Raw genomic sequence first — 12,689 nt, forward strand, 5'->3', positions numbered from 1 at the left:
CTCTCTCAACTGACTACACAGTCGTCCTCTTGGCCTAAGGTTTGTTGGTCTTCGTTCAAGCTCAGAAATAATCTAGACGCAATGAATTTGACAAGAAAGTCTAGAATTTGATGGAGCAAGTCTTATTTCATGGAAGAACTTAAAGATACTCATAATACATCGCAAGTTTTACAAAGGTCAGAGGCTGACGTAATGCATCAAGTATGTAAATCGGCGCATATTTTCCATGGTGAGACTATGATTGGCGCAGGTATGAGGTCGTGGAATTCTAATTGCATCTGCATCATGTTTGAATGATTTTGCATACTAGTAGTGTTGTGCCAATTGACAAATGAACCAGAAATAATCGTGATGACAATCTAGGAAAAAATGTTTCAGATTTCTTCTTTTGTTCGGTCTTTTTAATTTTTCTTTAGACGACGCAACCTCTGGCTTACACTCGAAAGGTGAAACCAAAGAAAAGAAAACATCAGATGTCCCTAAACTCTCTTGACGACTTCTTACCAGCTGGAGAAGCGAACACGGTCCACGACGTGGCACAATTATTCGCTCGTCGTGGGAACGAGTTTTCTGTTTACAGCATAGACTGGGAACAAGAAGTGGTTGTGCTCATTCGACCCGTGGAGGGTGTGGATCTGAAAGCACATCCGTTCTTTCGTGAGGTTAGTATCAGTGGCGTCGCGGTGGCGTAATGGCAGGGTGTTTTACCCAGAGGTCCTGGGTTCGAATTCCCTGACATACCCCGTTGATGTTGTGCCCTTGGAAAAGGCAAGTTTCTAGCTTGGTTTGGGACATCCCTCGGATAGGACGTTCAGTAGAGGTCCCGTGTTTGAGGAAAGCCACACATCGAGCACATACGTTAAAGAACCTACTACACGTATCGATAAGAGTAGAGGTCAATCCCGTTTGAGTGGACCAAACCAACCACCTTGCTCGAACAAATCTGTCCGGATATGCAGCTGTATTATTTAGTACAAACCTGGTGTGTTACGCCATGAGGCGGTTTACCGGGTATGCAATACAAACAAAGAAATGTCACTCGGTTGTTTGCTTGCTTTGCAAATAAATGTGCTTTGATGTTCATATTCTGTTTGTTTGTTTGTTTGTTTGTTTGTATTGCGTTCCTAGTAAACCGCTTCGTCGCGTAACACACATCAATGTTGCATATCCGGACAGATTTATTTGATCCACTCATACCGGGATGAACCCCTACTCAGTTTTTTTGTCGATAAGTCATGAGATTGGTTCTTGACGTGCTCAATGTGTGGCTCTCGTCACACATGGATTTCCATGGAACCCCCTATTCAAGGGACATACCTGGCCGAAGCTAGGTATTTTTTTTACACCTGTGTTGAGTGAAGACAATTATGTGAAATGCCTTTTCCAAGGGCACAACATCGGGACCTGTCAGGGATTCGTACTCAGTACCTCCAGGTTCTGAGTCATCTAACCTAACCACAAGACCACCGTGCCTAGGTATTGAGGTAACTAAAATATATATAATTGCAATTTTTGAACATACGAATTTCAGATAAGGGTACAAGACTTTTTCAAGGTTTGCGAGATAGGGAGAAGAGTTACACTTCTAAAGGAATCATAACAATGGATCCAGACAACTTTGTAATTGTGACATGCTTACGCCAGTATACGTACATAATGATAGTGACCCGGAAATTAAATACACTCGATAGGTATTTCTATCTGTTTAGCTGAGAGCAGGGCACTTCAACGTAATTGGCTTTTTCTGTGGCATAGTATTTAACGATCTATGGAGATGACTTGCGAAATATCAGTTTACAGCTTCCATATCTGTAAGCTAAGATGTGTGGGATTTTCTTCATTGCTTTTGCGCCATCTTATTCACTTTTTGTTGTTTTGGTGACGGAATGAGGATAGTTGTCTCACAACATGTCAGTCTCAACATGCACGATAGAAAAGACAATCAGCTCATTAATTCACTAGTAAACTGCTAAATTATTGTGTTATTCGTACGAAAAATCACAAGCACAAATTTTTCACTTACTTCGTCTTTTGACATCTTTTATTAAAACTAAAGAAATAAATGTGCTAGATAATCAGATATGAAAAGACATGATTCTTCCTGTTTGAAGGCTCAGAGACGAAAGGCAGCCGAGGTTCTCTGTGTTCCCTTAGAGCAACTTCGGGACGTGGCGGGCGCCGTGGCTGACGTAGTTGCGCATGTGCAGGAAATCTTCATCTTCAACACAGGTGAGGAGTGAACTTTGACATTTGGGAATTATTCTTAACACACGCCGAAAATAGTAGACAAGCAACTTGATAGAATTTTGAAACAGTCAGACGTTTCAGACAGCATCTGCTATCTTTCGTCAGTGACTAAGGATAGGACTGGAAAACCAGGTTTTATACCAGAACTCTGAGTAGATATGTTAATGAGGTTAACACAATTTAGGATGTCTTGACGTGGTCTTCAAAAGAAGATGAATGTACATCCCAACAGTTCCCCTACCCCGACAGCTCCACATCCATATGAGAAAGTCATTTTTCAAATTTCAAGGATAGCCATCTCAAATATTTACCTGTTTCTCAGGTGTATATGTCATTCAAAATCCATGTTTTCTATTTCATACCATCTCAGCTTCGACCTGACATTACATATGCACTATTAGAGATCTTACTTTGCAAGGTATTTCAAACTAGTGTCTGTCCGGATTCAAAGCAGCAACACTGATGAAAGCGGCGTGACACGCTGTATGTAACGTTAAATGTGCTGTTTCTGTTTACAGCACGATGTGGGTCGACTCTGGTAACGCGAGTTGTGGAGGCCACTTCGGTGGCACAGGCTGTGAGCGAGCCCGATGTGTTCTCCGTCATAAACATGGCTCTCCACCGACTCAAGCGGTCCTCCCAACACGGCCAGACTCCACCTCATCACGGCTGCTCTACTGTTCTGTCAAACGAAGAGTCTACCATAGCCCTTGTCAGGAACGTCGTCACTTTGCTGAACTACAACCTGGTGATGTCAGATCCACGTCATCGTGACGTCATTTTCTACAAGCTCAGACCCGACGGCATCCTCCTGGCGGACCTTATGATTCGTGCCTTCCCGTCAGCCAAGACCGTTTTCTTGTACAGAAACGGCCTGGAAGTTATAGAGTCGATCTGTCGAAACAATCTCCAACAGAAGTACTGGCTTTACGTGGCTTTGACGTGGTTTTTAGCGATAAACCGTGATGTGTACTCCACCCCTGACTACATCCGATGTTTCGGAAACGACCCGAAGTATTTGACGGTGCGCCACCGCGGTACGCTCTGGTTCCACCTGTGCACGCGGTGGGTCGATACGATGCACCACGCCGCCAATCTGCAGAAGAAGCAGCCTGGGTATTTCTTCCATGCCGTCATCTACTACTCAGCCCTCGCCAGCGACAAGAAGAAGACATTCAGTCTACTGATGGAGAAGCTCGGTCTGAAGTGGAGTCCAGAGGAGCCGGGAGAAGACAAAGATAAGATCGAGAAAGCATTGACTGAGGACAGCCAGGCGGGAACCATATTGTCGTCTGCAACGTAAGGCCACACAACTCTGCTTACTTGACTATGCACGCACTGCTTTTTGGCTGTCCACAGATGTTTCTATAAACTCTACCTATCCTATTTATACGCTGATGAAGGTTAGGCATCCAGGTAATTCTAGTATACACCAAGGTTTTTTTTGCGTATCCTATGTATGTAACGTTGGGTAACATAAATTCGGGATTTTTCCGATAATGGTTGACTGAAATCAATCTAGCAGAACAATAAACCATCCTTTTTTTCTATTATTCTGTTAGTATCATGTACTATCTTTGCACTAATCATACATATGGTAGATTTTGTCTCTAGTCGTGCTGACACCATAATATTTCAACTTGAAACTACCGTCCGCCGCACGCACAATGACGGTGCTGTCGGACAGGGGTGAACATTAATTCGGGAGAGAAGATTCGTCTTTAATATCTTACCGCTAATTACATTCTATACAGCAGCTATTCGTTCCATCCTTGGCTTGAGGAGAGTGCTATGGATATAGACGTGTCCAAGTATTAAAAAAAAACAAAAAAAAAACGGCCGTACCGCACACATCAGGCCTCCGGGAACAACCCGTGTGTTGAGTCGGTAGAACGCTACTCAAAGTTCACCCCCACCATCATGGAAATTTGTACATTATTCATCGGGGCGTTAGCTGGATGCCGTAGAAATGGTAATACTACTATGTCCATGTGTTTCTGCTTGTGCTAAGAGCAAACTTTGAGGAAAATATCGCCATCAGTCCACTATCACACACAACATTTGGACAAAAAAGTGTTCCTCGCAAACGTTTGTCGTCTGCCGAATAGCAGGATTCTGGGTAACGAATATGGCGGCGGGAAAATTCACCGTAGTGCCGTAGCCATTGGTTGTAGCAACAAAGAGGCGTTTTGATGACTGATCACACTTAGAGTCCAGTTGTAGGTTAGCAAAAGAGATTCTAATAAGTTGTATTGTAAATAATTGTGTTGAGCAGGAAGCGGATGTGACATTTGTCTTATAAACCAGCGAACAGCTATGTAGTATAGTTCTCCCACGAAGCCCTCAGACTGTGACAATAAGGGACGGAGAGTTTTTGACGTAGCCAACTTCTAATGCATGGTTATCGAAGCTTTTCAGACAGTGTTCTGAATACGTTAGTCTGTCAAGTTTGCATTTCTAGCGGTATTACTGATGTTGCATCTAGCACATATCCCTAAATACCCCGTTTTCGAAAAATCCCGAATTTAAGTACCCCGCGAATTTATGTTACCCAACGTTATATGCATTTAAGTTCGCCTGGCTTTTATTTGGCGTTGGGGAGACAATGGAGTGTTCGCGGTGGTTTTAAGGTCGCGTTTGAAACAATAGTAGCGCTATAGGAGGGAAAAAGTTTCGCGGTGGTTTTAAGCTCACAGCGAAAACCGTGAACATAAAGCGACCGCGAACATTTCTGCATTTACAGTAATACACTTCTGCATGCTTGGGACTACATTGTGAACACCGCATTAACTATCCCTGTATATATGTAAATATGTAAATACTTTACTTTTGAGACCGCATCCGCAAGCAGCGACACCTGTAGCTGCAGTGCAAAGTGAACCAGTCAGAATTGCCCTGAGGAAGGTGTCAGACGGTCACCGAAACGTCGATTGTATAAAACACTTGGTTGTGTACAGAGACTCTATTTATTCTCTACCGATCCTATATTACAGGGGGAGGAGGCATGGCGAGAAATGGGCTCCGGACGTTTCATCACGCTGGATGGGGCAAGGGGAACGAGAGTACTTTGAGGACGTCTGTCGCCATTCTGGTGACGAGATCTCCGGGCCTGACAGTCTGCTGCCCGGCACCATCGTTTCTACACAATAGACCAAGGCAGGAAGATCTACACAAGTCTCGGACCTAGGTCACTCCGTGATCAAGATGTACAGTAGACATGGAAAATTTGGAGATACGTGCCTTGTTATCTTTTACGTCACTGATTGAAGAATATTCTAGTAACTTACAAAATAGAAATTCTAAATCAATCTTGAAATTCTACTTTCTGAGCAATAAAGGCTAACATGAGTAACGTTACATCTGTGATGTCTTGTTGTCTGCTTATGGCATTGAGTCTGTTGAAATCTGTTGTACTTGATAGTCTACGAGCAAATTAAAGAACTGCGCATAACGTATACTGTAAAACATCATATAGCTTGATCATTACATAGCGAAGTGAAATTCATTTTTGATTTGCTTGAGACTATACTTCGGGGTAGGACAACACTCTGTTGTGCTGTTGAGTTTATTTCTGGACGCATTTTTCGTTGGTCAGAACTCCCCAAGATGGACATTTTTCCCATGACGCTCCTCCTCTTTAGAATGACTGAAAATATTCACATATTCCAACCGAGTACACCGTGTGCTTACAAGGCCTTGAGTTCCAATAATTACAGGTCGTAAACAAGTACAGTTGTACTTCTGTACCTTCCTACTATCATTGCAGGATTCCTTCACCTCCAAGTCCCCAGAAGACACTCACAGACGACAGTGACGTTGGGAAATCGTATGCACAACAGCGCTAAGTAAATGTTACAAGCTGATGTTACAAGTAAATGTACTAATCTAAATAAAGCTTTTGTATTTTTTATGTCATTTGTTTGATTTACTGTCCATTCCCCACTCCCGTAGTTTTAGTCGGGTCAGTTTGAGCTAGCTAACACAACACCTCATAATCGGCAAAGCCAGGTAATCGGGAAAATTGAGCTGACAAATACTAGTAGGCTTTGCGGTTTCTACTGTACTAGTAACCAACCAGAAACTAGGTACCTTCACAAGTTCAATAACAACCCTTTTACACTGAGAGTGATAGATTCCACGGCCGTGGGAGTCAACAATGTACAGTTTTTTTTATAGCTCGCATGGCGGATGGTTCTTACGTCATAGTTACGTAAGTGCAAACAGCCTATAGAGAGGGTACCTTCAGAAGGCCAAACACGACAGCTGCGCAGTTGGTGCATTCTTCAGACCTTTGGGCTGGAAGGAACAGTTAGTTCAACATCTGCTCTAGATCTGTTTATTAGATTAAGTTAAGCTGGTGTAAGGCGAGTTCTAAAGCTTCGCTGTCCTGAATTTTTCTAAAAGGACGTCTGGGGCTTTCAAGTAGGGGTGATCCCCGGGTAGATCATAACATAGAAACAGCACCACATGATGATCCTCAAAGCACACCAAGTTTTCCTCATGACTACCTCAACTCATAAACTGGTAGGAAATGTACACCTTCAAATTGTGTAAATAACCAAGAAATTGTCATTATCACAAAGAAGTAAAATATGTAGGGATGTTACGTTTGATAGATCAAGTAATAGTCATTTACAAGAGGAAACATTCTCCCATCAAATACAAATGTAGATTTTCAGCCGCATGTGTATTTATCGGCATGTCAGAGATGAAACTATTGACATTTCAATATTATGAATCAATGAATAAGCCTAGTAGTGAACAAACGGGTTCAAATCAATTCTTGCAAAAGTGACTCGGTGGCGGAGTAGCACTAAAATATCTGTAACATTGTCGTCCGATTTGTGGCTCACAGGTGGGGATATATTCACTGTACAAACTCTAGATCTCAGACCTACATTAGAAAGTTATCACACATATAGGTTTTCATACTAAAAAGAATGAGTTGCGTGTCCTGGCTACTAAGTCTGTTTGCTACGATTCATGACCAAGGTTCACTGAATGCTTCTTCTGGTTTTCAACTACAAGGCTGCGGTATACGCTCGAAAGTTTGTAGAAGTTTGTCCCAACAATAATTCATTTAGGTGGAAAATTACAGACACTGTAAATGCAGAAATGTTTGCGGGGATTTAATTTCGCGGTAGGGAGAACATGCAGTGTCCGCAGTGGTTTTAAGTTTGCGTTTCAAATCTTTCAAATCTTTATTTGTGTGAACCAACATCACAGAAGTACATATAATTCATACAGATACATGCACTTCTGAATTGCGTTGATCTTACATATAACATACCTATGTACACAATATAACATAACAACAAATTACGACGCAGTCTGCAATTGTCTGTTGTACAGACAGATGGTATAGTGGAGGAAAGAGTTGTTTGAAACGATAGTAGCGCTACAGTCACACAATGGAACGGGTGAACGGCTTTTCGTGGTGGTTTAAATTTCGCGGTAAAGATATCACCGCGAATATAAAACCACCGCGAACATTTCTGCATTTACAGTACGTAACGTTAGCATAGTGGGGGTAAATAATGAACGTAATAACCAAGCCGTGATGTTTCATCTACAGCGGGAGTAGGCCAAGGATTCAGGCTCGGAAGGTCCCATAATGTTCGGTAGGGCTTACAACAGAGGCTACTCTTATTTTAATCTCCTTTTGTAGATCAACATGAAGCCAGTGTTGAGCGAAGCACAGCTGATAAGACTGAAGGAGTACAAGTTCAAGGCTGAAGGCGCGTCAATCCTCGATAATGTCCTGAAGGTCTGTTCTTCCTTCTTCTAAGAAATTGCTTCTCATTTCATCATTTTGGCATCGCCTTAGGGACAGAGGCATTTGTGTTATCACCAAACTCATGATCTTTCTATTCTATATTTCAAATGCCCTTCAACACTTTATTTCTGTCTCTACATGTTTGTTGTTATATGATATACGCTATTGATATATTGGATATGTGCAAAATAATTCTCCCTCGTTACTTGACTTAACCGTGATGGATATTTGATGATTAATATTTTGTCTAATTTCTGATCTACTTCGTCCAAATTTGTTAATTGTGTTTAGTATTGATCATATTAGCGAATCTTATTATGTTTAATACCTTAAAATCCACTTTGTATTTCTTCGTATCTATTCATTTATTAAGATTTATGGTATAAGTTCAACTTATTTTCTATCGTTTATTTTCCTTAGTTTTGGGTTATGTACAATTTATGATATAATTCCTATTGTCAAATTTCATAAGGGGGGGGGGGGCAAGACAAGCCACCTAGGCTTCTGCCCCCCATCTGCATGTATATTTTGCCCTGCATATCTTTGTTTTAAACACTTGTACATATGCGAATAAATAAACAATAAACAAAACAATAAACAATAAACCGATGCATTTTCTATAAAGGACTTTTGGGGCTATCTTGCTGAGCATATCCCCATGTGGGTAGCACCGAATGTCATCAGTTTCCTGGGATTGGCCACACTTGTCATCACAACATTCCCGCTGTTTCTCTACTGCCCAACAGCGACAGAAGAGGTGAGCTACGCCACCTAACGGTTTCTGTGGGAAGTGAGCAATCTTGCATTGTACCTTGGTACTGCAGCAGAACTTCCGTTTTTTGTATGTTTTGTACTTGACACACCAGTTATCTCCATGAAAAATGGAAATTTTTTTCATGGAGATATTGTTTTGAGTGTGTTTGCGTGCGTGTATGTTTGTGCGTCCGGATGCTTATATCATAACTGAAGGACGTCTGGATGGATTGTATTGATATTTGGTACATGTGGGTAGGTGTTGGGAGAACAAAGGTCAAGGTCGATTTTGCCCCCCCTGGTATGTGACACTGGAACTGCATTGGCGTTTTTGTTAAAATCTGAAGAAAGGAACGACATATTTCTGTGTTCTTTAACATGCAGGTAGCTTCGACAGAGATGTACACAACTCAGTGCCAATTATGCAACTTGGGATTGAATTTGCATAAGCAACGAGGATTATCTTTATTTCTATTCTAGGCATGTTGTGACAGGCGTTACCTGTTGGGTTCGAAACTGGGTCAAATCTTCCTCAGGGACCCGACAGCTGGTCAAACCACCAAGGGATATTCAACCAAACCTGTACACTTGTTTCTATTATGCGGATAGCTTAAGTGTTACTTGATATGATGAAAGGTAATTCCGGTGATAAAGTAAATCAGAATCTAATCAATAATAATTGGGGGCATTTAATAATTCCCCCCCTCATAACTTCAGAACGGTATGTGGTATGATCACCAAATTTGTAAAGATTGATGTATATGAAAAGAATTAAAATTCTTGAAATTTTGGTACTGTTGTGACGTAATATGACGTAATCATTACGTCATAAATGCCATTTTTGGCTAAAATCGTCTAAATAGGGAATTCCTGTAATACCTGATGGTATTAACCGATCATTTAACAAAAAAAGGTATTTCTTTCATAATGAAGTCTGACAAGACCTCTGTTGCCAATGGTAACTGCGTTGACGTAAAAATGACGTCATAGAATGACGTCATATGCCTTCAGCGATCCCCTGGGATCCACCATCTTGGATAGGCAATCTTGAATTTTTTAGAAATACAATTTTTGCTATTAAGACCCGAAATTACGATTAAAATAGACTAGAAACGTTGATTTTAATTTTTTTTTTGGTGAAAACATAGCAGGTAACATGGACGAATTTGAAGGGGGAAAAGCCTGGTTACAACTAAGCTAATTAGTTTGTCCACCATCTTGGATTTTGGCCAATGACATCATCAAATTAGCATAATCTATGAATATTTAATCATGAAAGTTACATTAGATAACATAGGATCTTGATAATGTAGGAAAGCAAATATGGTAGAGCAAGAAAGCCTTGAAACCTCATTGTTTAAACCGAAATAAGTGAATTTTGTAAAATATGCCTGTCAGAAACTCGTTGCCATGGCAACACAAAAAAATCATAAATTTATACGATTACTTTAAAATTGTTGCCAACTAAATTGTACGAAAAGTCACCAAGTATGGTAGTCCTAGCACCCGTCGTTCAGGAGCTATAGGACGTCAAAGTTGGCACGGGCTTCGGGTTTGTGTGTGTTTTGGTGTCTGTGAATACGATGAGTCAAAAATGCTTAAGTGGATTGTCTTCAGATTTTGTATATCGGTAGGTCTTCAAGTGATGCGACGTCAAAATGGTTTGATTTTGGGGCCCATAGTGGCTTGTTATGGTACTGCAGTGGGATTTCCGTTTTTGTACCTTTTGATTCGAAGAAGGTACGGTCCCCAAATTGAAGCGATACCTTTAGGTGGCAAAGCAGCTTATCTGGAAGAGCATTTACGTAATAGAATGTTGATTATGCAAATAAGGAGTTGATTTTGATGATTTATAAGAACAATTTACATTTCGATTATGCTAACTGACAGGAACATCATACTCCATAGATATGTCCTAGTCCTAGACACCTCTATTTGTTTCTTTTTTTGCAGGTGCCATGCTGGTTTTATATCAACTGCATCACTGGGTTATTCATAATCCAGACCCTAGACGGACTGGACGGTATTCACGCCAGGCGTACCGGCAGTGGGTCGCCCGTAGGAGCGATTGTGGACAGTGCCTGCGATATCATCGCTTTAGGTTTGTTCCTTTTTATTTGCAAATGGGACCAATAGGGGTAACGGCTTCATTTAACTTGTCACGAGTAGGCAATTGAGTATACTGATACATACATTGATACGCGCGCGTACGTATATATGCATGTATGCGTATGAGGCACGCGCGTGACATACATCTATGTACGTATATATATGCATACCTTCCAGCATGGCTCTCTTTGGAGAGCTCCTGCAGTGAGGCCCTGAATTTCTCATTATCTCCATGAAAAATGGAGATATAGTTTTGGGTATATCTGTGTGTCACACTAGCAGCTTGCTCTGGAACTGCAGGGGCGGTCTTGTCAAAATCTCCTTTAATAATTCTAAGGTGAATAACAGAACGAAGGAACGACGGATTGCCATCACATTTAGTATGTAGGTAGATTAGACAGAGGTGCACATAATGACATGCACATTATGCAAGGCGGAACTTAATTTGCATAATTGATGAGGAAAATCCATATATGCAGTGTTTCCATTATAGGACTCAAATACATGTAACATATGCAGATAATTGAAGGTAGAACATTAACAGATATCAATTATGCAAATGATTTCCTAATTTGCATAATTAATGCAAAAATACCATGGTTCTTCTAAGGGGTAAATGATTGGACTGTTAACATTGTGACATGTGTAAGTCAGTTTAAGGTGTAAATTGCCAAGCATAAATTATGCAAACATGCAGGTCATTTGCATAATCAAAATATTTCATGGAGATATGAGGTCTCCGAACTCTTGTTTTCATTGCTGTAGGTGGCTCCTTAGAGTCCATATTTTACTCATGCTCAGCCAGATGTATTCCTTTGTTCATTATCTCCATGAAAAATGGAGATATAGTTTTGAGTATGTGTGTGTGTGTTTGTGTGTGTGTGTGTGTGTGTGTGTGTCTGTGTGTGTGTTTGTGTTTCCGCACTACTGTAGTCAGCATAACTCAAGAACCTCTTGATGGATTACGATGATATTTGGTATGTGGGCGGGTGTATCTTTTGACCTGGTGCTATGGTCTTGATTTTTGGGTTGTGATGTAATAAAGAAATGGTTACTCTGGAACTGCATGGGCGTTATTGTGAAAATCTTCTAAGGAGAATAACTGAACAAAGGAACAACGGATTTCCATGATATTTCTATGCAGGTAGCTTAGACGGAGATATACACAATGAAGTGCAAATTATGCTAATTGGGATTTAATTTGCATAACTAATGAGGAAAATCTATGTTTGCAATGTCTTCCATTATAAGACTCAAATACATTTAACATGTAGTTTATGGCAAGTGGAGCATCAACAGATACCAATTATGCAAATAAATTCCTAATTTGCATAATTGATGCAAATGCGCCATAATTCATTTAAGTGGAAAATGATAGGACTGTCAATATTGCAACATGTGTAAGTTAGAGAAAGGTGTTTATGACCAAGCATACATTATGTAGATGTGAAAGTTATTTGCATAAACAGAATAGTTCATGGAGATATGAGGTCTCCGAACTCTTGTTTCTAATGTTCTTCGTAAGACAAAACAGAGAAGGCCAGACCATGTGAAGAGCAGGAGTAAATGTTACCTTCCTAGTGTTGAAATTAGATTCTTAATCCTACATTGCGAATTCGAATTCCTTATTTCTTTCAGGGATTGGTGTAACGTCAGTTCTCGTCGCGATGCAACTTGGGACCTCCCCGGAGTGGATGTTTAACTACCATCTACTCTGCTTCTCTATCGATTATGCCATGTACTGGAAAAACTGTTTCCTCGATGCACTGTACTATGGATTGTAAGTACATTTATCACGATATAC

The 12,689-nt window shown here is 40.7% G+C and overlaps 2 protein-coding genes across 2 annotated transcripts; both read left to right on the top strand.

The window, feature by feature from the left end:
- Positions 1 to 360: 360 nt before the first annotated feature.
- On the top strand, positions 361 to 6,157 carry LOC136436371 (uncharacterized). The gene is made up of 4 exons (XM_066430300.1): positions 361 to 662; positions 2,112 to 2,229; positions 2,766 to 3,546; positions 5,241 to 6,157. The coding sequence occupies exons 1-4, from the start codon at positions 474 to 476 to the stop codon at positions 5,395 to 5,397; spliced, it is 1,245 nt and encodes a 414-aa protein (XP_066286397.1). The 5' UTR covers positions 361 to 473; the 3' UTR covers positions 5,398 to 6,157.
- A 1,665-nt stretch (positions 6,158 to 7,822) lies between these two features.
- Positions 7,823 to 12,680, top strand: LOC136436372 (choline/ethanolaminephosphotransferase 1-like). Its single transcript, XM_066430301.1, has 4 exons — positions 7,823 to 8,014; positions 8,649 to 8,780; positions 10,730 to 10,877; positions 12,524 to 12,680. Exons 1-4 carry the CDS (start codon positions 7,922 to 7,924, stop codon positions 12,667 to 12,669), a joined length of 519 nt encoding a protein of 172 aa, XP_066286398.1. The 5' UTR covers positions 7,823 to 7,921; the 3' UTR covers positions 12,670 to 12,680.
- Positions 12,681 to 12,689: the final 9 nt, after the last annotated feature.

The sequence above is a fragment of the Branchiostoma lanceolatum genome, chromosome 6 (genome assembly GCF_035083965.1).
Source record: "Branchiostoma lanceolatum isolate klBraLanc5 chromosome 6, klBraLanc5.hap2, whole genome shotgun sequence".
In the NCBI taxonomy this organism is placed as follows: Eukaryota; Metazoa; Chordata; class Leptocardii; order Amphioxiformes; family Branchiostomatidae; genus Branchiostoma; species Branchiostoma lanceolatum.

Coding starts and splice junctions, on each gene's coding strand:
- LOC136436372 (XM_066430301.1), top strand. CDS start 7,922: ATGAAGCCAGTGTTGAGCGAAGCACAGCTGATAAGACTGAAGGAGTAC. Junction 8,781..10,729: donor GCCCAACAGCGACAGAAGAG/GTGAGCTACGCC, acceptor CTTTTTTTGCAG/GTGCCATGCTGGTTTTATAT. Junction 10,878..12,523: donor CTGCGATATCATCGCTTTAG/GTTTGTTCCTTT, acceptor TATTTCTTTCAG/GGATTGGTGTAACGTCAGTT.
- LOC136436371 (XM_066430300.1), top strand. CDS start 474: ATGTCCCTAAACTCTCTTGACGACTTCTTACCAGCTGGAGAAGCGAAC. Junction 663..2,111: donor CACATCCGTTCTTTCGTGAG/GTTAGTATCAGT, acceptor TCCTGTTTGAAG/GCTCAGAGACGAAAGGCAGC. Junction 2,230..2,765: donor AATCTTCATCTTCAACACAG/GTGAGGAGTGAA, acceptor TTCTGTTTACAG/CACGATGTGGGTCGACTCTG.